The sequence below is a fragment of the Felis catus genome, chromosome C2 (genome assembly GCF_018350175.1).
Source record: "Felis catus isolate Fca126 chromosome C2, F.catus_Fca126_mat1.0, whole genome shotgun sequence".
Lineage (NCBI taxonomy): Eukaryota > Metazoa > Chordata > Mammalia > Carnivora > Felidae > Felis > Felis catus.
The window spans coordinates 117,447,392-117,471,757 of NC_058376.1; the positions used below are offsets into that span (position 1 = coordinate 117,447,392).

The 24,366-nt window shown below is 36.3% G+C and overlaps 1 protein-coding gene across 9 annotated transcripts in view; it reads left to right on the plus strand.

Moving 5' to 3' along the window:
- PLSCR4 (phospholipid scramblase 4) overlaps positions 1-24,366 on the plus strand; it is a 135,492-nt gene that overhangs the window by 88,698 nt on the left and 22,428 nt on the right. For 2 of the 9 annotated variants that reach the window (XM_045037471.1, XM_045037472.1), the window contains exons 2-4: positions 12,392-12,513; positions 21,863-22,054; positions 23,615-23,642. In XM_045037471.1, coding sequence (XP_044893406.1) covers positions 23,636-23,642 — 7 coding nt within the window. In that variant the 5' untranslated portion in view covers positions 12,392-12,513; positions 21,863-22,054; positions 23,615-23,635. Of the gene's footprint in view, positions 1-12,173; positions 12,514-21,862; positions 22,055-23,614; positions 23,643-24,083; positions 24,178-24,366 lie in introns of those variants that run through there. The other 7 variants (XM_045037470.1, XM_023260480.2, XM_045037473.1 and 4 more) reach the window with 5 other exon arrangements.

Here is a 24,366-nt window from a genome sequence, read left to right on the forward strand (position 1 = left end):
ATGCTTACCGACTGAGCCACCCAGGAGCCCCATGGAATTTAAACAAAAACTTGAAAAAAATGGGCCAATTAAGTAAACTGTTGTTGGGCTCCTGGGTAGCTCAGTCGGTTAAGCATCTGACTTCAGCTCAGATCATGATGTCATCGTTCATGACTTGGAGCCCCGCATTGGGCTCTGTGCTGACAGCTCAGAGCCTGGATGGAGCCTCCTTCAGATTCTGGGTCTCTCTCTCTCTCTCTCTCTCTCAAAAATAAATAAACTGTTGTCTAGCTATTGAAAAGAATAAGGTTATATGAACTGTAGTCAACATGAAGACACTTTAACAAATGAAGAAACAAAATACAGAAAGGTATATAGAAGGCTCATTTGTATTAAAAGGCATATTATTAGTTTGTGTATACTTAGATAATCTATTGGAAGACAAACTTGTTGCCTTTTGAAACGGAAAATGGGGATCTAGGTAGGAGGGATTTTTACTTTTTTGTGGTATAAATACATGTACCCCTTGGTGCTTGATTAATTCCAATTCCAGTGTTTGCAGATAATACCTATTTTCAAATATGTTTTTATAAATGTAAGGTTTCTTATCGAAATGATTTCATTGTAGGTCACATGCTATCCTGTTTTGTTAGTTTTTAATACTAGAAGACTAGCCAGAAAATGAGGCAATAAGGCATTCTCTGGTAATCTTTCAGGTATCGTAACTGGCATGGTAATGTTTTCTTAAATGCGTTGTATAAATAGTATGCTAATATTACTCTTCTGATATTTTTTGTACTCTAAGTAAAAAAACATTTTACCCTTGAAAGCCAAAATGGAGAGGCCTAATTTTTAAATGATTTAAACTAATTTAATATGTTTAATTAAAGATATTTATGAACTGTGGCTATCACTTTGCTTCCATTTAATCTCATTCTTTTATTTTAAAATAAAGCCAAATAACCAGCCTCCAAGATTCTTATCTGCTAAAAAGAAGGAAATATCCCGCCATAAACCCTTTGTTTAGGAGGAACCATGTGGCTGAAATAAGAAATATGTTTATATAAGTTCTCAAAACATAATATAAATAGATTAGATTTTGCCACCATTTGTATTTGTTCCCAGTGGAAATTAATCACATTTTCTCCATAGGGCTGATGTAATTAAATAAATAGATGTTCTACAAATAGTCTTAATGAGGGACTCTGTGCACCTTTGGGACATTTCTACTGGGGACAAATACAAAAATTTCTACTGCATATTTTATTCCCAAATAACAGACCTCGGTTTATCTTGTTAGTGCAAGCCTCTGTAATTGCTTTGCGAGTAGGATAGTTTTCTTCATTCTAGCTATGTGACAGCAGCTTATTAAGTTGCCAAGGTGTGGAACAGGAAATGACTGAAATCTTCATAATCATTGGACTTTAATCCATTCATATTGAACCCACTCATCTGTCCAGTTCCCTAGTAACCAAGAAACCCATAAAGCGAATCAACATAATTATACATACTTACAAGAGCCAAAATTTTGGCTGAAAGTCTACAAAGAGAATTGTAACTTGGAAGGGTGAGTAAAACATTTCATCTTTGGTGAACCTGAGATCTCCATAGTTATAGATACACTACAAGAGAGTATTTTCTATTTCAGTTCTATTTCTTTTTATTTTCTTTTCAATTTGGAGTATAAAATCTATTAGATTATATTCCTTCTATGAGAGTGAAATGTATCACTTAAAAATTTTACAGCAAGGGACACCTGGGTCTGTCAGTTAAGCATCTGACTTTGGCTCAGGTCATGGGCTCGTGGTTCATGAGTTTGAGCCCCACACCGGGCTTCACATTGACACTGCAGAGCCTGCTGGGATCCTCCCTCCCTCTCTTTCTGCCCCCCCTTCACAAAATAAATAAACCTAAAAACATTTTATAGCGTATTTTGGATTTCTTTTGAACTTTAGAAGAAATTTACTTGGGTGTACAAATGAGGTTTGAGGAAAAATTTAGATAGGTATTACATTAGTGAATTGAAGATTTAATTGAGTATTAAGATAATGATTCCCTTTGAAGGTGAATTTTTACTGACGAAAGAGATGCCGTAGATCTGTAACTTTGGGTGGGTGGGTGTGTGGTGAGGGGTATATCAAATCACTTGGGAAATGGTTTCAAACCTCATACACTGGAAGAAGTCCCCTCGATTGGTGGTTCTCAAAGTGTGATCCTGAATCAGCAGCATCAGCATCACCTGGTCTGATATGCTCTATGGCATATTTGGAATAGTTTCGGATTTCTTTTATACACCCACTCCCTCTTCCTTGAGAATTATTGTACCTGATTGCTGAGGTACAGAATTTTTGTGTGGGGAGGAACTTTGGAAATCAATTTGTTCAAACGTTCATACTTGTCTGTGTGTGTTCTGTGTGTGACTGAAGTTCTCTTTATGAAATTTTTGCATTTTTTTTTCCATTTCATTGTGATGAAAACTGCCTAATTTTAACAGTCACAAGAACAAACTGGACCATATTAGTTAATAACGTGTTTAGCCAATTTGACTTTCTTAAATAACCTTAACAGTATTGGTTTAAGAAGGCAGATAAATGTCTACATTTACTTTGGAAATGTTAACATCTGGTGAGTTAATATTTTGAAAATTCTTGTAGGAAAGTTGCATATTCTATTAATAAATCTTTTAAAAGTTTCTATGTCAAGTGCTTTGAATACCATGTTAATACAAGTTTTTTAAAACCTACTTGATTTAATGTTGTAATCGAAGAATATTTACTTTAAAAATATCCTTAGTAACTGGATCCAGCTAAATAATCTACACAAAACACCTCTATTACATTTGGTTGGAGAAAGTGTTAATTTTTATTTCAATTTCATTTTCTCAGTTGTATTTGTATTATAATTTTGGAGGCTTATGTACTTATAAAAGTTTTGAAAAGTTTTCCCAAAGTAAAAAAGAATAAAGGACCCGCAAATTTGATTGTGTCCCAGATTTTTGGTATCACTTTCTTCGTTGTTTATAATATGTACATACACATGTTTCTGTATTTGAATAATTAAATATTCACAGTAGAAAAGTATTTCATTGTTTTACTTTTTTTTTTTTCTTTCCTTTCCCAAATGGTAAGTGTTAGGTCCTTATCCAAGGAAGGATAGTTAGGTATATTTAAACAGGTGATAACTTTATTGAGGCATGATGAGGTGGATTTTCCTGGGTTCATGGTGCTATTTGCTTTGTGATACATGTGAAAAGTCCTTAACCTAAACTAGGTATGCAGTGTTTTTGCAGAATATTTTATTGTGAGAATTGACCCCACACAGTTGGACTCTAATATATAATCATTGCAATAGCTAAATCTCAGAAAGCGATTGACCTTGATAAACTTGCCATGGTGCAATCACATTTTTAAGGGGAGAAGGAAATTGTCTATTAATGTTTTAAAGTGGTTCTCCAAATTTAAATGGACAGCATAAATCAATTAGTTTACAAGTAGAGAATAAAAAATAGTAGTATACTGGAGCTATACTAGGAAGTTACATTAACTGTAGTTGGAATCCACATGAGGTCAGTCTTGGGGGAACTTGCTATATGAATAACTTTAAGTTTATAAAATCCTTAAAAAATACACATACTTCTCAAGAGTTCACATTCATGAACTATTGTTTTCATTCAGTTCAAAATATTATTTCCCTTGAGATCCTTTTTGACTCTGGATTATTTAGAAGCGAGTTGTTTTTATTTCTACGTGGTTAGAGATTTTCCTGTTACTCTTCAGTGATTTCCAGCTACATTACAGTATGATCAGAAAACACACTTTGCTTGATTTTAATCCTTGGTAATTAAGAAAAAAATTCTTTGTGATTTTTAAAGGTTTGTTTTATGACCCAGAGAGAATGGTCTGTGTGGATGAAGGTCCCATGTGTTGAAAAGAGTGGGCATTCTGATGTTGAGTGGAGTTCCCTACAAATGTCAGTGTAGGTTGAGGATGATTCTCTAGTTCTTTAGTATCATTATTGACTTTCTCCCCACTTGGTGCTGTAGATTACCTGAGCAGGAAGTGTTCAAGTCTGCCAACTACAGTTGGGACTTTGTTTCTCCTTTCAGTGCTGTCAGTTTTAGCTTCATGGATTTTGAAGTCCTCTTTTTAGGCGCAGTCACATTTAGGATTGCTGTGTGTTGTTGGTATATTGACTTCCACTTGTGAGTGATGGTCCTCTATCTCTGATAATTTTTTTTTGCTATGAAATCTAGTGGAATATTAATATCCAGCTTTCTTTTAATAACTTTATTGAGATATAATTCACGTCATAGAATTCGTGCATCTGAAGTTTATTGATTTTTATTGTATTCACAGATTTTTGCAGCCATGAATTTATCCATTTATCAGTTGGTAGACATTTGAGATTTTTCTGTTCTTTGGCTATTTTTAATAATACTGCTATGATGATGTTTTTGTGAAAGTGTTTTTTTTTTATTTTAGTATGTACCTAGGAATAAAATTGCTGGGTCATATGTTTACTGTATTAACTGTATTCATCTCTGTGTTTAATTTTTCAAGGAACTGCCGGACTTTTTTCTAGAGTGGCTGCACCATTTTACATTTCCACCAGCAGTGAATAAGGGTTTCCAGTATCTTCATATAATTGCTAACACTTGTTTGTCGTCTCTTTTTGATTATAGCTATCTTAGTAGATGTGAAAAGTAATTGTAATTTTGATCTGCATGCCTCTGATGACTAATGATGTTGAAAATCTTTTTACATCCTTATTAGCATTCATATATCTTCCTTGGAGAAGTGTCCAAATCCTTTTGGCTGTTTTTCAGTTGGGGTATTTGTCTTTATTATTGAGTTATGAGAGTTCTTTCTGTATTCTGGATAAAAGTCCCTCACCACATATATGATATATAAATATTTTATCTCATTGTGTGGATTATTTTTTTATTTTCTTGATGGTATTTTTTGAACTACAAACTTTTACAATTTTGATAAAGTCCAATTTCTTTCTTTCTCTTTTGTGGTCACTTATTCTGTTGGTGTCATATCTATGAAACCATTGCCTAACCCAAGGTGATGACAATTTACTCCCATTTTTGTCTTTTTAAAAAAAAATTTTTTTAACATTTATTTATTTTTGAGAGACACAAAGAGACAGAGCATGAGTGGGGGAGGAGCAGAGAGAGAAGGAGACACAGAATTTGAAGCAGGCTCAAGGCTCCCAGTGGTCAGCATAGAGCCCGACCCAGGACTTGAACTGTGAGATCATGACCTGAGCCAAAGTTGGATGCTAAACCAACTGAGCCACCCAAGTGCCCCCTAAAATTTCTTAGTTTTACCTTTTACATTTACATTTATGGTCCATTTTGAATTATTTTGTATCAGATGTCGTAAGGGTCTATATTCATTCTTTTGTATATAGATGTACAGTTTTTACAACACTATTTGTTGAACAGACTATTCCTTCCTCATTGTATGGTCTTGGCACCCAGTTTTGTTTGTTTGGTCTTTGCCTGTCATTGGCCAGTACCACACTACTTGAATTACCGTGGTCTTGTAGTAAGGGTTAAAATCGGGAAGTATGAGGTCTCCATCTTAGTTCTTCGTTTTCAAGATTATTTTGGCTGTTACGGTTTTCTTTTGTTTCCATATGAACTTTATGTATAGCATGTCAGTTCCTAAAAAAAGGCAACTTGAATTTTGAATGAGATTATGTTAAATCTATAGATCAATTTGGGGAGTATTGCCACCTTAACTGTATCATGTTGACTGATCCATGAGCTTGGGATATCTGCATTTTTATTTAAATCTTATTTGATTTATTTCAACATTATTTTTTAGTTTTCAATGCACAAGTCTTGCACTTTTTTTGTCAGATTTATTCTATGTATTTTATTCGTTTTGATGCTATTGTAAATGGAATTGGTTTCTTTATATTGTTCATTGCCAGTGTATAGAACACATTGGACTTTTGTGTATTGATTTTATGTTCTGCCACATTGTTGAACTTATTTATTAGTTCTAATAGTTTTTAGCGGATTTCCTAGGAGCATCTTAATGCAAGACTTGTCACATTTCTTCATTCCCAGTCTGGATGGATACCTTCCATTATTATATTTTTTCTAGCCTAATTGCCCTGTATACAAGTTGTAGTACAATCGAATAAAAGTGGTGAAAGTGGATGTTCTAGTCTTGTTATTTGGTCTTGGGAAAGCATTCAGTCTTTCTCCGTTGAGCGTAATGTTAGCAGTGGGGCACTGTATAGATGCTTTTTATCAGATTAAAGAAGTTTCATATCATTTCTAGGTTGTTGACTGGACTTTTTTAAAAATCAGATAAGGTTTTGAATTCTGTCAGATACATTTCTTCATATATTGAGCTGACTGTGGTGCTTTTGACTTTTCTTATATTAAATCATTCCTCGATTTTTGTGTGTTAGACCAGTATCTTTTTTTAATATAATTTATTGTCAAATCGGCTTCCATACAACACCCAGTGCTCATCCCAACAAATGCCCTCCTCAATTCCCATCACCCACTTTCCTCTCTTCCCCACCCCTCATCAACTTTTAGTTTGTTCTCTGTATCCAAGAGTCTCTTGTGGCTTGTCTCCCTCCCTCTCTGTAACTTTTTCCCCCCTTCCCTTCCCCCATGGTCTTCTGTTAAGTTTCTCAGGATCCACCTATGAGTGAAAACATATGGTATCTGTCTTTCTCTGCCTTATTTCACTTATCATAATACTTATTTCACTTATCATATTATTTCACTTATCATAATACCTTCACTTATCATAATACCTTCCAGCTCCATCCACGTTGCTGCAAATGGCCAGATTTCATTCTTTCTCATTGCCAAGTAGTATTCTATTGTATATATAAACCACATCTTCTTTATCCATTTGTTAGTTGATAGACATTTAGGCTCTTTCCATAATTTGGCTCTTGTTGAAAGTGCTGCTGTAAACACTGGGGTACATGCGCCCCTATGCATCAGCACTCCTGTATTCCTTAGGTAAATTCCTAGCAGTGCTATTGCTGGGTCATAGGATAGTTCTATTTTTAATTTTTTTGAGAAACCTGCACACTGTTTTCCAGAGCGGCTGCACCAGTTTGCATTCCCACCAACAGGGCAAGAGGGCTCCCGCTTTTCTACATCCTCACCAGCATCTGTATTTTCCTGATATGGTCATTTTAGCCACTCTGACCGGTGTGAGGTGGTATCTCAGTGTGGCTTTGATTTGTATTTCCCTGATGATGAGTGACGTTGAGCATGGTTTCATGTGTCTTTTTACCATCTAGATTAGACCAGTATCTTATCACTGGTATAAATCCTACTTGGTCATGGTGTATAAACCTTTTTATGTGTTGCTGGATTCAGTTTCTTAGTGTTGAGGATTTTTGTGTCTATATTCATAAGGGGTATTAGTGTAGCTTTCTTTTTTGTGATGTCTTTTGTTTTTATATCATGGTCACAGTGACTCTTAGAATTAGCTGGGGTATGTTCACTTTTATTTTTTAGAAGAGTTTATGAAGGATTAGTATTTATTATTAAGCATTTGGTAGAATTCACCAAAGAAGTCATCTGTGCCTGGGCTCTCTGTGGGAAGTTTTTTGATTACTAATTCAATTTTTTGTTATGATTCTATTCAGATTTTTTTCTTGTTCTTCAGTTTTGGTAGAGTATATCTTTCTAGTAATTTGGCCATTTTATCTAGTGTATCTAATTTGTTGATATATAGTAGCTCATATTCATAATTTTTTTTGTTTTTCATTGTAAGGTCAATAGCAGTATGCCTCCTTTTGTTAATGCTTTTAGTAATTTGAGTCTTCTCTCTTTATTCATTAGTTCAGCTAAAAGTTTGTCACTTTTGTTGATCTTCTCAAAGCAAAAACTTTTGGTTTTGTTAATTTTTTTTCTGTTTTGTATTTTATTTCTTTCTACTTTAATCTTTACTGTTTCTTTCCTTCTGCTTGCTTTGGTTTTAATCTGCTCTTAAGGTGGAAGCTTGGGTTATTGATTTGAGAGCCATCTTTTTAAAAACATGTGCATTGACTAGTATAAATTTGCTTCTAAGCATGGTGCTAGCTGCATTTCATGTTTTTTGGCATTTTGTCTTTTTATTTTCATTCATTTCAAAGCATTTTCTAATTTTCCTTGTGAATTTTTTGCTAATTTGTTGCTTATGTAGAAGCGTATTGTTTAATTTCCACATATTATAAATTTCCAAAATTCTGTTCTGTTTTTGATTTCTAAATTTAATTCTGTAATTTTCAGAGCACTTTTTATTTATATGATTTCAGTCTTTTAAGGCTTTTTGAGGTTTGTTTCATGGACTGATGAGTGATCTATCTTGGAGTATGTTCCATATATACATTGAGAAAAATCTAGTCTGTTATAGTTGGGTGCAGTGTTGTGTAAATGAGTAGTAGGTTTAGTTGGTTCATAGAAGTGTTCAAATCCTTTATTTTCTCATTGATCTTCTGCCTGGTTGGTCTATTTATTATTGAAAATAGAGTATTGCAGTCTCAAACTGTTGCTGTTGAATTGCCTGTTTCTTCTCTCAATTCTGTCTAGTTTTGCTTGTATGTATTTTGTGACTTTCTTGTTATGTGTATGATTGTTTTATTTTCCTGGTGGATTGACCCTTTTATTATTGTAAGATATCCTTCCTTATCTCCAAAAATAGTTTTTGTCTTAAAGTATATAGCCACTGCCCTTTTTGGTTAGCACTTGCTTGCATGGTATGTACTTTTGATTTTTTTTTTACTTTCAACCTATTTGTTTTTAAATCTAAATGATGTCTCTTGCATGCAGTGTGTAGTTGGATCATGTTTTTTTTTTCTTTGATACCTATTTTGCTAAATCTCTGCCTTTGATTGGATTGTTTAATACATGCCCATTAAGGTAGGATTTATGTCCAATATTTTCTTTAAATTTTTTACTTTGAGTATGGGTGACACACAATGTTACATTAGTTTCAGGTGTACGACATAGTGATTCAGCATCTCTATACGTTTTGCTATGCTCACCACAAGTGTACCTACCATCTATCACCATATACTGCTATTACGGTATCATTGACTGTATATTTCCTATGCTGTGCCTTTTATTTCTGTGACTTACGTATTCCATAACTGAAAACCTCTATCTTCCACTCCCCTTCACCCATTTTGCCCATCTCCTGCCCCCGCCCTCCCCTCTGACAGCTACCAGTTCTCTGTACTTATGGGTCTGTTTCTGCCTTTTGTTAGTTCATTTGTTTTTTTAGATTCCACATATGAGTGAAATCATATGGTATTTGTCTTTAAGTCTCATTTCACTTAGCATAATATCTTCTAGGTCTATCCATGTTGCAAATAGCAAGATCTCATCTTTTTTTATGGCTGCATAATATTCCAACATGCACGTGCACACATACGGTTTATATATATATCATGTCTTTATCCATTCATCTGTTGATGACACTCAGCTGCTACTTGTTTTTGATTTGTTTTATGTTCCATCTTTCTTGCACATGTTTGCTTGGTATATCTTTCCTATCTTCTTTCCTTTAGTCTACTTTATCATTACATGTGAAGTGAATTCTTTCAGAAAGCATGTAATTGGATCATTATAAGAACATATCCATTTATCTATTTTGATAATCTATGTCTTTTCATTGATAGGCTTAGTACATTATATTTAATGTAACTATTGACATATTTATAATTTATACCTGCTTGTTTTCTTTTTCATTCCTCTGTGTCTCATTTCCTGTCTTTTTCAGCATTATTTCCATCTTTTTGTAGTATTTAATCTGTTACTGCGTTCTGGACTATATCTTGTGAATAGTGTTTTTAGTGGTGGCTCTCAACCCACATGAGTTTAGACTTTTCTGGTTCTATGTACACATGTACTCTATCCTGGATACTGTGTTTTGAATATTATGTTTAAAAAAGTTCTGAGTCTGATTTAGATGCTGTGGAGGAAATCGATTTTCTTCTTGTTCTGGCAGGCTGTTGACCCGTTTAGGTTCAGGCCACAGGTTCTACCAACCTTCTGTGCGTTGCGATGTGAGTGTCGGTTTTGATCTTCAGAGTCTTGGCCCTGCTATTTAGATTTCTTCTGCAGTGCAGTGGCCAGCCTGAGACCTGGGCTGTGGTCTCCCTTCAGTTCTCAAAGTTTTTGTTAGGATCAGATCCATGTGTGCATCACTCAGGGATGAATGCAGAAGTTTATAAATAACTTTACTGGGACACTTTCTGAAGCTTCTCCTCTACCATCTCCTTACCAGTTTTCTCGGCCTCCTTTTCAGTTATTGAACCCGAAAAATGAAATTTTATTTACCTTTCTCTGCTGTGTACTTCCCACAAATTAACTTGTGTACAAGGCCAAGTTAAAGGGCACAGAGAGAAAAGAAACCAAGGGGGAAGTTTCACCGCATCCTCTTGGGACCCCAGGTCCTTATATCCAGGGGAAGATTTCCCTCTCTTAGTATTCCAGGCACCTGTGAGCCTCCTTGGATGCAATCACACCTTTCTCCACAGTAGGATTGTCAAGATCTGGGGGCATGAGCAAGTGGAGAAAAAGAAAAAGTATTGGGAAACTCTCCAACTCTTTCTGAGCTTTAGGAGTTCCCCTTCCTGCTGCTCAAGCCAGGAGCAGAGGGCTTGTCCTGGAGCTGTCTCTGCGCCTGGTGCCTCCTGCCGTGCTTTGGGCTGCCTTGAAATATATCAGGTTAGGGATACCAGAGACAGATCAGGAGCCTGATTCCAGTTTATGGTCTTTCCAATTCTGGCCTTCTTCTCCCATGCTCTTGCTACTATTTGGTTTCCCGAGTCTTCAAATCGCTGCCAAATCATTCTGTCTAGGTTAGTTAATTGTATTCAGTGGGAGAGAGAGGGTGATGTAGGTTTACTAGATCTTACCCAGAACTGGAACATGTAACCTATCATTTTTTCAAAATATATTTTAAATATATTCAAAATACATTTCAAATATTTTTCAAAATATATTTCAACAACCTTACAAAATGGAAGTCGACAGGGAGCTCAGTAGAAGGGCCTAATTTTCATATTATAGGGGATAGTAGGAGAGCTGGATAATTTGAAAGCAATGTGAGGGGGGTGGCATAGGAGAGAGAGGGCAACAAGGAGACAGAAGGCAATTTTCAGTGGTGTTTAGAATAGTAGTCTGGCCTCTGATGAGGGTGTTTTAAACCGTAGTTTCCCCAGTTTGTAAAACTGACCTTCTCTTTCCTTATCTGTGTAATGAAAACCATAATACCCACCTCACTCAAAATACACAGAGTTCCTGGCACCTCCTAGATAATTAGTAACTGATATCTAAAATTGAAACCCGGTGAAACTGAGTGTTTTAAACATATTATGCCATTTTATTAGGGGTCTTAATCAGTACATAACCTCACAATTCTCTATAGCTAACTGCTAATTTAAAGAGTACTTTAAATTTTCTCTAAAAAGTGTTAAAATTTTTTACTTGAAAAGAATCATGTTTTCTGTTTGGCCTCATTCCAGTTAGTTTTAAATAGGAATGTAATGATGATTTCTGTTTGAGAATTTAAAAACATGACTGGTTTGCTTACTCTTTTCAGCACTGTGGCTTAGTATTCTGGTGTATTTCAATATGTAACATATAAATAGTATATAAATATAGGTAAGTGTGCAATATATAAAATATAGGTAAGTAGTATGTTGTGTATAAATAGATTAACATTTTCAGTAGCTTCTACATAGCAGGGTTGTAGAAGTCATATGTGGTCAAGAGAATTTCATTTTATAATTTATATTGTGAGCAGAACAATGTAATAATATAGACTAGTGCAAAAGTGACAAAAATGAGCAAATTAGGGAAAATATCTCCATGTGAGTCAACTAACATTCAAAAAAGCCTTCACATAAAGAAATTTAATTTGGGGCACCTGGGTGGCTCAGTCGGTTAAGCGTCTGACTTTGGCTCAGGTCATGATCTCACAGCTCGAATTTGAGCCCCACATTGGGCTCTGTGCTGACAGTTCAGAGCCTGCCTTGGATTCTGTGTTTCCCTCTCTCTGTCCCTCCCCTGCTTGTGCTTTGTCTGTCTGTCTCTCTCTCTCTCTCTCTCTCTCTCTCTCTCTCTCAAGTAAATATTTAAAAAAATTTAAAAAAAAGGAAATTTAATTTAATTCTAAATTTATTTAGAATATACAGCACTTTTTTTTTTAATGCAGGGAAACTGATGCCTGTAAAATGCATAAATCCTGTGCTCTGTCATGATCCAGAATGTGTAAGGAGTTATATAAGTAAAAATCTCTTCCTTTAGGAGACTTACGTTCTAGTAGGGCTTCCACCAAAATTTAATCCCCTTTAAGGCCCCTACTTTTTCAAAACTGTTTCTGCTTGTAGCTGCTGCTAATTTTCTTTCCCCCATTCCCTTTAGGATTCCTTACCAGGAGGCCACTCTTCAGTCCTCTACACTCTCTCCACCACATGATACCATCTCCAAGACAGAAAAGTGTTTTCATTTTGGTCCAGCAGATCTGTTGGGCAATAGCAGAGTAGGTGAGACCCTAGTACTCCCTTTTATAAACATGATCTCCTCTTGGACCATTTTCCCAGGGAGGAAGGGTGAGGAGGCCCTTGAAAAGCACTTTCTTCCTGAGCTCTGTTTATATCATGAGAAATCTTACTGTAGAATTTTTTTGTGAAATGAATTCTTCAGGGGCGATTGGGTGCCTCGGTTGGTTGAGCATCTGACTCTTGATTTCAGCTCAGGTCATGATCCCAGGATTGTGGGATCAAGCCCCACGTCAGGCTCCATGCTCATCATGGAGCCTGCTTAAGATGGATTCCCTCCCTCTCTCTCTCTCTTCCTCCCTCCCTCCCCCTGTGCCCCTCTCCCCCACTTGTGCTCTCTCTCTACAATTTAAAAAAAAAGTATTTAAAAGTAGTATTTAAAGGAATGAGTTCTTCACATACTCATTGTATTCAGTAAAATAAATAAACTGACTGAATTTAACATTTACAGCTAACATTATCCATGGTAATATCACATATGAATTAGTGTATTTGTAATCCACAAAACTTGTCCTGAGCCAAAATAGATGGATTAATATAAATGTATCCCCATTACCGTAGGAATGATTCAAAGACCAGACCTACTTGGTTATGAAATGAATTTCATATTCAAAAAGAAGCATACTTGAACTAGTTGTGTCTGCCTTTTGATTCTACCAAGGCTATCACCAGAAACAAGGAAAAGTGGCTTGTTAAATTGTATTTGTTTTTTTCTTATTTTTCCACTCCACCCTACCTCAGAGGTAAATACAGAAGAGTTCTGGTGTGGCTGCGGTAGATAAGAGGAAGGCACAGGTGGATAGCAACGCATTGTAGTCTGGCAGTGGGGGGACTGGATTGTTGGTCACATGCTGGCAGTACTTCAGTGGCTGTACAACCTTGGGGAAAAGCCTTTAAATAACTTCTCTGGGCCTCTGTTTCCACCTCTGTCATAGTACCCAAAGCTTTTTATGAAATTAGTATCTGTGTACTGCCTATTGAATACAATTTAAAGATAAAAAAGGATCATTATTAATAGATCAGATTCTGATTTGAAACATTGGCTGTAAAAATAATGATCAGTTCTGAAAGACCTCAATGTGAGACAGGGAGCCATCATAATCCTCGAGGAGAAAGCAGGCAAAAACCTCTTTGATCTTGGCCGCAGCAACTTCTTGCTCAACACGTCTGTGGAGGCAAGGGAAACAAAAGCAAAAATGAACTACTGGGACCTCATCAAAATAAAAAGCTTCTGCACAGCGAAGGAAACAATCAGCAAAACTAAAAGGCAACCGGCAGAATGGGAGAAGATATTTGCAAACGATTTATCAGATAAAGGGTTAGTATCCAAAACATACAAAGAACCGGTCAAACTCAACACCCAAAAAACAAATAATCCAGTGAAGAAATGGGCAAAAGACAGGAATAGACACTTCTCCAAAGAAGACATCCAGATGGCCCACTGACACATGAAAAAATGCTCAACTTAACTCATCATCAGGGAAATACAAATCAAAACCACAATGAGATACCACCTTACACCTGTCAGAGTGGCTAACATTAACAACTCAGGCAACAACAGACATTGGTGAGGATGTGGAGAAAGAGGATCTCTTTTGCATTGTTGGTGGGAATGCAAGCTGGTGCAGCCACTCTGGAAAATAGTATGGAGGTTCCTCAAAAAATTAAAACTAGAACTACCCTATAACCCAGCAGTTGCACTACTAGGTATTTCTCCAAGGGACACAGATATGCTGTTTCAAAGGGACATATGCCCCCCAATGTTTATAACAGCGCTGTCAACAATAGCCAAAGTATGGTAAGAGCCCAAATGTCCATCGATGGATGAAAGGATAGAGAAGAGGTGGTATATATATATATATATATATATATATATATATATATATATATATATATATATATATATACAACGGAGCTTTACTTGTCAATCAAAAAGAATGAAATCTTGCCATTTGCAACAACGTGGATGGAACTGGAGGGTATTATGCTAAGCGAAATTAGAGGAAGACAAAAATCACATGGCTTCACTCATATGAGGACTTTAAGAGACAAAACAGATGAAAATAAGGGAAGAGAAGCAAAAATAATATAAAAACAGGGAGGGGGACAAAACCTAAGAGACTCTTAAATATGGAGAACAAACAGAGGGTTACTGGAGGGGTTGTGGGAGGGAGGATGGGCTAAATGGGTAAGGGGCATTAAGGAATCTGCTGAAATCATTGTTGCACTATAAGCTAACTAATTTGGATGTAAATTTAAAAAAAATAAAATTAAAAAAACATGATCAGTTCTTGGGTAGCCCAACCTTTTTCATCTCTTAATGTAAGATAAAAAAAAATGTAAAAAAAAAAAAAAAAAGAGGCGGGGGGCAAAAGAACAGATAACAAGTCTAGTGAATTTACTGCAGAAAACCTAGTTAAACCCTAAATGTATAAGATTTAAGGAGGCTGAGAGGCCATATTTTTGGGTATTCCTGTCAAATCTGATTGGAAGTAATTTCTTCTTTAGCAGTGATTTCACAGAGGGTACCTTTAACATGTGTTAATTTGGATTTTCTCTCTTTCAGAAAGGTAATCGCATTAGTTATATTAATATTCAATCTAGAATCCATGGGCAAGCTAAATAGAAACAATGCATCTGTTGCTTTTAAACCTCCAATTTTGGGAGCTCTTTCTGTAGGCGTGCATTAAATGTCCATTTGTCTTTGTCTTCTTCAAAGAAGTGAATACAAACTTTATATGTTTAATTAGCAATAGGTATTTAAAGGGTCACTTAAAAAGGAAGAATGAACTGTCCTTTTGAATGTGTAAATAAAAGTTCCTTCCATATGGTACTTGGGTACCTGCTATTTTGTAATATTTTTGCATTAGTGATTATTTAAAATCTATAAGACACCATACCAGTTAAAATTTCTCTTTCAAAGGGTGCCTGTGTGGCTCAGTGGGTTAAGTATCGACTCTTGAATTTGTCTCAGGTCATGATCTCAAGGTTGTGAGATCGAGCCACGTGTCAGGCTCCACCTGAGGGCAGAGCTGTCTTAAGATTCTCTCTCTCCCTCCCTCTCTCTCTCTCTGTCTCTCAAGAAATTCAGGAAACAAATTATTTTTAAAATTTATTGAATTAAGAATTATGTTTAATGGCAGGTAATACAAAATAAATTTTTCACTTAGCAAATTGGTAAAATTTAAAGGAAAATGATATTTATTAACACTGAGATATGGTCACTCACATGATTTGGGTTTAAACTGAAGGAGCCTTGCTAAAAAGAAGATAACTTGGCAAAATGTTTCCTAAGTTGTAAAAACATTGACCTGTAGAATACATATCCTTCTTAAATTATTTAATTATAAGGGAATAGTCAGAAGTTTGTGCCAATATTTATGCAAATGGATATCATGTAACATTACTCATAATACCAGAAAAGTGTGAACAATAAAAATTGAATAGTTTGAATAAGTTAAGGTAGTTTATTGGTACCTTCTACTTAAACACATATTTGTTCACAGTATTTCTAATAATATTTATTATAAAACCCCTCCCATGCATACACACAGAAACAAAGACATACATGCATGCATACACACACAAGACGTTCACCCACGTTTTAAGAATAGTTATTTTTGGAAGGCTGCCTTAAGAGTTCTGTTCATCTCTTTATACTTTCTGATGTTTTACAAATGATGATGTTTTATTTTTGTAATCAGAAATATATATATATATATATATGTGTATGTGTGTGTGTGTGTGTGTGTGCTTCTATTTGTAATAGTTTAGCAACTTTTCAAAACCTCTTTTAAGTATAGGTCAGTTCTGAAACTAACCACCCAGAGTTAACACAGACTGCCTGAATATAAAGGTACAATACCCAATAAAATTGCCACCCCATAAGATACCCATTAGTTCAGAGATCCCCAGGTCACCCACACTTCTGAACAACTGGCTACAAATTTAGGGGTTCTCAGCACCGCAGGTTTGATCATTCACTGTAATGACTCACAGAATTCTAAGTGTTACATTTACAATGTGGGTTTTATTATGAAGCATAAAAATCAAGACCAAATGAAGAGACACATAAGGTGAGGTCTTTTAGGGTTTCAAATTGAAATTTTCATGCCTCTTTCTTGTGGAGTCAGAATGCGTCCCCTCCCAACATAACAGTTGTGTTTACCAACCAGAAGCTTGCTCAAGCCTCGATGGCTAGAGTTTTTATTGGGGTTTCATTACATAGCCATGGTTACTTGAATCATTGGCAAGTGATTGAACTAAATCTAGAGCCCCGTCCATCTCCCCAGAGGTCATGAGATCAATAGAATACCACCCTCTTAATCACATGGTGATCTTTCTGGTATGATCAGTCCCCATTCAGTGACATCTCCTTAGCATAATCCTGAGTGTGATCCAAGGGCCTACCATGATTAATAAAGATATTTCCTAGGGTGCCTGGATGGCTCAGCCTGTTAGGCGTCAGACTTTGGCTCAGGTCATGATCTCAGTTCCGTGAGTTTGAGCCCCTCATCGGGCTCTGTGCTGGCAGTTAAGACCCCAGATCCTGCTTCGGATTCTGTGTCTCCCTTTCTCTGCCCCTCCCCTGCTGGCACTCTGTCTCTCTATCGCAAAAGTAAATAAACATTAAAAAAAAAAAAAAAAAAAAAAAAACAAAACTCCTATCACGCAGGAGATCCCAAGGGTTTGGAAGTTTCTCCCAGATCCGGTCAAAAGCCAGACAAAATCTTTCATATATATCACTAAGTTATATGTAACAACCGAAAGTGAGTAGTCATCACTTCCTGTGGAAATGGAAAAAAATGGTTAATGCATGAGAGATTAATCAAAGCCTAATAGATATTTCTTTTTAAAGCAAACCATATATACATTCCTAGGATTATTAGCATATTATTTTATATCTACCCAGCATGGATTATTGTGAAATAAGAGGTTTACAAAGTATGAATGTTTGAAAAAAAAACCAAAAACCAACATTTACATTTGTTAAGTTTTATCAAGACTTTCAAATCAAATGTAATATTACTTCTAACCACGTACACATATATTATCTCAAATATATACCATGAAGTATTACACTAATATAGACATAAAATACTCAGTTTTTCATAATGCAGGATAATTAAAAATAACTTCAATACTTATATCTTGGAGCTGTAATGAATATTGTAATTTTTAGAAGATGTCTTTAACATAACTTTGTCTTCTATTTTTAAAGTCAATTACTGGACAAATCCATTCATCTGAATAATATAATTAATGTCACTACCTTACTAAAAAGTAAAAGCAAATCCTGTGGAACATGTAAGATGTACTCTAACTCATTTGTCTTTCATTTAGCTACAAATAGAAAAAGCCCTCTAGCAATGCCTCCATTTTCTCCTAGTCCTTTCCAGTTTGAAACTCATTACAGTGCTCGTAAAATCATGTCTGCTAGAACCATACTCACTGGTGGCAGAAGATGGGGAGTTATTGGTGTCAGCTTGAAACCCAGTATAAAGTCTTCACCAGGGATGCTTAGTAATGCATATTAAATGGCTGAATGGCAGACAGCTCTTTTTTTGTACTACATTTGAATGCTGAAACTTATTCTTGGTCTCTTCACCAGCTGGTTTATTTTACTTAGTGAAATTATAGTAATAATGCATGTTTGTTGAGGATTTGCTATGTACCAGGCACTGTTTTAAGTGCTGAGTGTACCATTTCATTCTTGGAGGTGGATCCAACTGCCATGCTGCCCATGACACAACAGATAACCCACCAGCAGAGTAGTCATTCAAAGTCACGTAGCCGGTAGGGATACCTGGGATCTGTCTCTATCTGAACCACTGTTCATACTATCTGAAGTGTGCTGGTGTGCACCAGTCTCTCCTTCAAGTATTCTTACCTTGAATACGAAGGATGTCATCTAGAAGTTCCATGTTAAACCCAAATGGACAATTGTGGTAGATGGACTACGACTTTGCAGGAACCAGCTGTTTTTCCTGCCCTTCCAGGAAGAAACAGAGGAATTGCACAGACAGTGACCTCCTGCTTTGCTCTTCTCTCCTCTCATGGTTGAAGGCACTGGAAACGGGCAGAGCCCGAGGTCTTAGTCTGCATTAGCAAATTTCCAAGACTTCTGCCTAGAAAATTGCAAGATTATCACATGTCCAGAGGCTCCCTTGCCAAGACGCCAGGACAGATTCCAGTAAACATTCAAACATTCAACTGTAAAAAGCTGACCATTATTCTCATTATTCTCAGTTTTATGATTGAAGTTTCAAATAACCATGTTATGGCTCTGGAGCTTGTGGTTTCATTGAGCTTTCCTAGTATGTCACTGTTCACAAAGGTGGAACTGACGAGCAAGATACAGCACAGCTGCAATGTTCTACACAGCAAGAGGAACCCATGTAAATGCTCTCTTGCTGTAGGATTCCATTTACGCTATCAGGGCTGCCTTGCAAAACAGCATACCACCTTGTCCTATCCAGCCCACGTCTCCTTTCCCTCTTTATTACGTGCCAGTTGGCTTAGATTCCCCCGTATGCAGCCCAAGCCCTGAAAATGCAAAAGACCTTTGGAATTCATAACTCTTGGGACCACGTCACGCTGACTTGTTATGGAGACACAGATCAGTTTTTTAATCTGAATTCCATCTGATGTAAAGCCAAAACTCAGCCTCCTGTCAACCTATGGCACTTTTTGTCCTTGCTCGGTGATTGGGAAATCTGAAAACAATCCATTGAATGTTAAGGGAGGATTAAGTTACAACATTCATGCTCGTACCAACTGGAAATTATCCTGCCTTATGTAACATTCTGGATAAAGCCATATAGTAAAATTTTATAACAGCGGGAAGAGTATTTGGGGTGAAAAAGGAAAAGAAATGAGCATCTCAAAGGAGAGGAGAGGTAAACGAATTCTGTGAACACCTGCAGCTTGTGAGGTAGTATGTACATACATTTGATTTTGATGTTTGTTGCTTTGTAAAGGATTTTAATAAATTTTTTAAAATTTAAAGATTTTTTTTTTTCAAGTTGCTACTCAATCACTTAAATCAGATTTGAATTCTAAGTTCTGCCTGGCATGGTTGAGAGCTATTATTTTTCTTTGCACAAGATCAGCCTCAAACAAGCCTGAACACAAGGATCCCTTGGGGCTGTATTAAAAGTACAGATTTCCTGACCTGGACCCCAGAGGTACTGCTTCATATTTGGGGTCCAGAATTCTGTTTCTTCTTTCAAGTTTTTATCTTGAACATAAAAAATATTCAAATCTCTATCTTGACTTAAATTCAGCAGTTGTTAAAATTTTCTACTTTTGCATTCTACCGTTTGCCACTATAGATAGTTTGGATGGATGGATGGATGGATGGATGGATAATTTACTCCTTTTCATTAAGGCACTTAATAATCTGTTCTAATTTGTCTCCATCACTGTTTCTTCATGGTGTACAGTTCCCAGGATTAAGGTAGAAAGGAAAAGCATATGTTTAGTTAGAAGGTTATTCCCACATATAACTGTCAAATAGTTCTTTTTTATTGTGAAATCATGTCAGACACATGCCTATTTAAACAAATATGTACCTTCTAAAGACTAGTATGAACCCATCACTCCTGTTTCCACCACCCTGTTAGAACTAGATTAGGAGGAATATCAAGCCCCTGTAGGCCACTACTGAGCACTTGCCCCACACTGGATCTCCATATGAAACCATTTTCCTGAATTTTGTGCATTCCTTAACATTTCCTTAAAGTTTTCCCCATATATGTATCAGAGAAAAAATATTGTGTTTCATTTTTCCACTGTTGAACATTCTTAAATGATATATATGTGTTCTCCAGTGGCCTTTTTTTTTTTTTTTTTTTGGTTAGTGTCGTAGTAGTGTTGAGATTCATCTCTCTTGATGTGTATGGCTATAGTTTGTTTTCACTACAGTAGGCTCTTGTATCATATGAATGTAGCAGAATTTATTCAATGTATCATGGATGGACATTAGGGATGTTTTGAATTTATTTTAATATGAACAGTGTTGTCAACATTTTTGTATATACCTTCTCTGTAAATGTATAAGAGTCACTTGAGGGTATATTCCTAGGAGTGCCCAGAATTTAAGATTCTAGAAAGTGTGGTCATTTTCTAAATACCAGAAGTTACCATCACTGAAGGTATAGGATCCATTCCGTGTCCTCCTTGGTTGGTCTGCAATTGGGTCTGGCTTTTTGATGTGCCCCAGAATACTTTTTTAGCCTTTAAGACACATAGGACTTTGTACAACTAGCTGAAGTTCCAGATGTGAGTGGAAATGGTACAAGGTTGATGGTATTTGACCCATGCTTGGCAAGACAGTCACGTGACCTGGAAATCTACACACTGGCTTATGCCATGGTGGTATTTAGTGAGTTGACTCAGTATCCATATTGACTACTGTCTTATATGGTGATCTGATGTTTCTTCGACATACCTACTCTGCATTGATGACTTGGCTACTCAGTTCGAACTACACAAATGACCACATTTTGTGATCTAATGAATAGGTCGAAACGTTGGAAAGAAAATCCGAAAGAAACTTTGAATTAAGAAGTACTTGATTTTAGCAAGGTTGACCATTTATGAGCGAGATAATATGATTAAAAATAATATATGGAAAGTGCTCACCCTGTTGTCTGACATTAGATAAGCATTCAGTAAATAATAGCCTTTGTTGATGTTCTCCTTGTTAATTGTTACCATCCGGAACTCAAATATCTTAAAATTCCTTTCCCTGATAATACTATTTTTTTTTATTATCTTGAATGAATTCCTGAAATCTCTCCCCACCCCTTGTTTCAAATCCCATCTCAACTTCTGGTTTATTTCTCTTGAGTTATTCTCATAATGTTTACATATATCTACTGTTTATTTAAATGAAATAAGCTTATTTTGGTCTCTTAAAACATGCCTAGTTTGAACTTAAAAAAATTATTTTTTAATGTTTGTTTATTTTTGAGACAGAGCATGAGCGGAGGAGGGGTAGAGAGAGGGAGACACAGAATCTGAAGCAGGCTCTAGGCTCCGAGCTGTCAGCACAGAGCCCAACACGGGGCTGGAACTCACGAGCATGAGGTCATGACCTGAGCCGAAGTCGGACACTCAACCGACTGAGCCACCCAGGCGCCCCTGAACTTTTGATTCCAACCTCCCCAGTCCCCACCATTTTCCCTACCATCTTCCTCTATAGTTCAGTTAATGGCATTGTCATCAACTCAGGTACCCTGGCCTGAACACCGACACCCAGTCTTGACTCCTCTTAGTGCATCAGAAACTCCTGCAGGTTCTGCTTCTGACCACGTTTCACCCTCTCCAGTGTTACCTGCCTGTCTAAGCCAGCATCGGGCTCACCTGGATTACTGCTGCCGTCCGTCTTCACTGCGTACTTCCACTCTTGCCCCCTCAAGATAAAGTGTAATCAGATCCCGTCACTCCACTGATGAAAGTCCTCCAAGGATTTCCCAGCTGCAGTTACAGCAAATCGCAGATGTTTTGCCTCAGCCTTCAGGTGTGATCAGGCTTGTCTCCATCTCTTCCCTCCGTTCTCCTCATTCCTTGTGTCCCAGTCATACCTGACCTCTTTGTCACCCTTGAGTATTCCGAACTCAGTGCCACCTCAGGGCCTTTGCACATATTTCCTGTTGTCCTACAACTCTTCCTACATTTTTAGTGTAATACCTCCTTTTGTAGTTCAAATAGTTCAAAGTTACCTCCTGGGAGAGGCTTTCCCTGAACCTCCTGGGACTGCCATCCATGTTTTTCCTGAACTGTTTACTTTGTTTCTTTATAACTGTACTACCTCAGTTTAATCTGAAATATTTGTTAATGTGTTTTTAATCTCATGGCACTAAATTAGGATCTCCGGCATGATGGGCAACTGTTTCTCTGGTTTATTACTGTATTTTCAACAGCTATAGTAGTGCCTACACAATAGGTGCCCAGTAAATATTTGTTGAATTAATTCAAAACTTAGTGAAATGTAATTCACTTTACAAATGTAATTACAAATGTAATTGAATTTGTAATTGAAAAATACAAATGAATTACAAATGTAATTCAAATTACAAAATGTAATTTTTGTAGACAAAAATCACAAAATGGAGCATCCGGGTGGCTTAGTTGGTTAAGTATCTGATGATCTCACGGTTGTGAGACTGAGACCCGCATCAAGCTCCACATTGAGCATGAAGTCTGCTTGGGACTCTCTCTGCCCCTCCCTCGCTTGCTGACATGTGTGTGCTCTCTCAAATTAAATAAATAAACTTAAAAAACCCACAAAACCTGTTACTTGTATTACTAAGTAATAATGTATATATAAGTTGGTGTAAATATATTAGAGCTTTAAAACATTTTATTTTTAGTACTCATTAGAACTCTTCAAAAATGTCAGCCAGGTATATAGGTCTTTTGTGAACACATTATTATGATTTATCTCAAATGTAAATTATGTGACTATCTAAAACTAAATTTAAATTTACTATCTGTATCTAAATTTAAACTTATGTATTTGACATGTTTTTAGGTCTCACTCCACTAGAATATAAGCTTCAGGAGTGCCCATCTGGTTTGCCGCTATACTTTCTTTATTTTCCTCTATTTTAATTCCAATATGGTTCACATACAGTGTTATATTAGTTTCATACTGCTATATTTTCAACATCCATAATAGTGCCTGATACATAATAGGTGCTCAGTAAGTATTTGTTGAATTGATGAAGGAATGAATGAAAGGTAACTGACAGCTAAAAAAATTACAGATCTTTACATGTATCACTAAGTCGTAATAGTAACCATACATATATCTTAAAGTATTAAAATGTTTTATTTTGGGGTTGCCTGGGTTGGCTCAGTCGGTTAAACGTCCAACTTTGGCTCAGGTCTTGATCTCACAGTTCGTGAATTTGAGCCCCACTTCGGGCTCTCTGCTGTCAGCACCGAGCCTGCTTCAGAGCCTGCTTCAGATCCTCTGTCCCCTTCTCTCTGCCTCTCCCCTGCTCATCCTCTCTCTCTCTCTCTCTCTCTCTCTCTCTCAAAATAAATAAACTTAAAAAAATGTTTTATTTTTCAGGACTAATTGGAATTCTTCAAAATGTCAGGTAAATTTTTATGAGTAAATTTTAATATGCTTTATTTTCAAATGTGAATTGTGTGATTTTTTTCCTAAAAAATTGGAGTTTATTTCCTTTTGAGGTTTATTTATTTATTTATTTATTGTTAGCATTTGGAGAAAACATGTATATGTTCATTTATACATGTGAACATTTCTATCTACCTTTGGCAGAAAAGGATTAAAAGGGAGTTATGTGGGCACATATGTACTGAAAGATCTCTCAAATATGTGGGGAAAATAAAGTAAAAGAAACAAAAGTAAGGAAGTAAGTCTGCAAAGAGGAGTATAATCCTAATTAACCTGTGATGACAGTCTGCCCGCATAGAGGAGGGCTCAAAAGCAGGCCTGCATTTCCCAGCAATGCAGGAGATGACAGAAGGCAAGAAACACCACATTTATGGGACTTGGGCTTTTCTTGCAATAAAAGTCAGTTGGTGAAGAGATTCAGAATTTTTCCTTGTAGGGAATACAAGGAGACATTTCTCTGATTGCAACAAGAGGACAAGATAGCGTCATGGAAAGTGAGTTCAGTTCCTCCCTTGCAGTATTTACAGCAAGCAAGGTTGCTTTTACTGGAGAGGTAGATTAAACCACCTCTAAATGAGTTATGTGTGGTACCACTGCATTGTAAGCCATTACGTATTTATCATGTTTTGAATTTATTTAAACACAGTCATTTTCCAAAAGAGGTTAGGGAAAAAATAAGATTC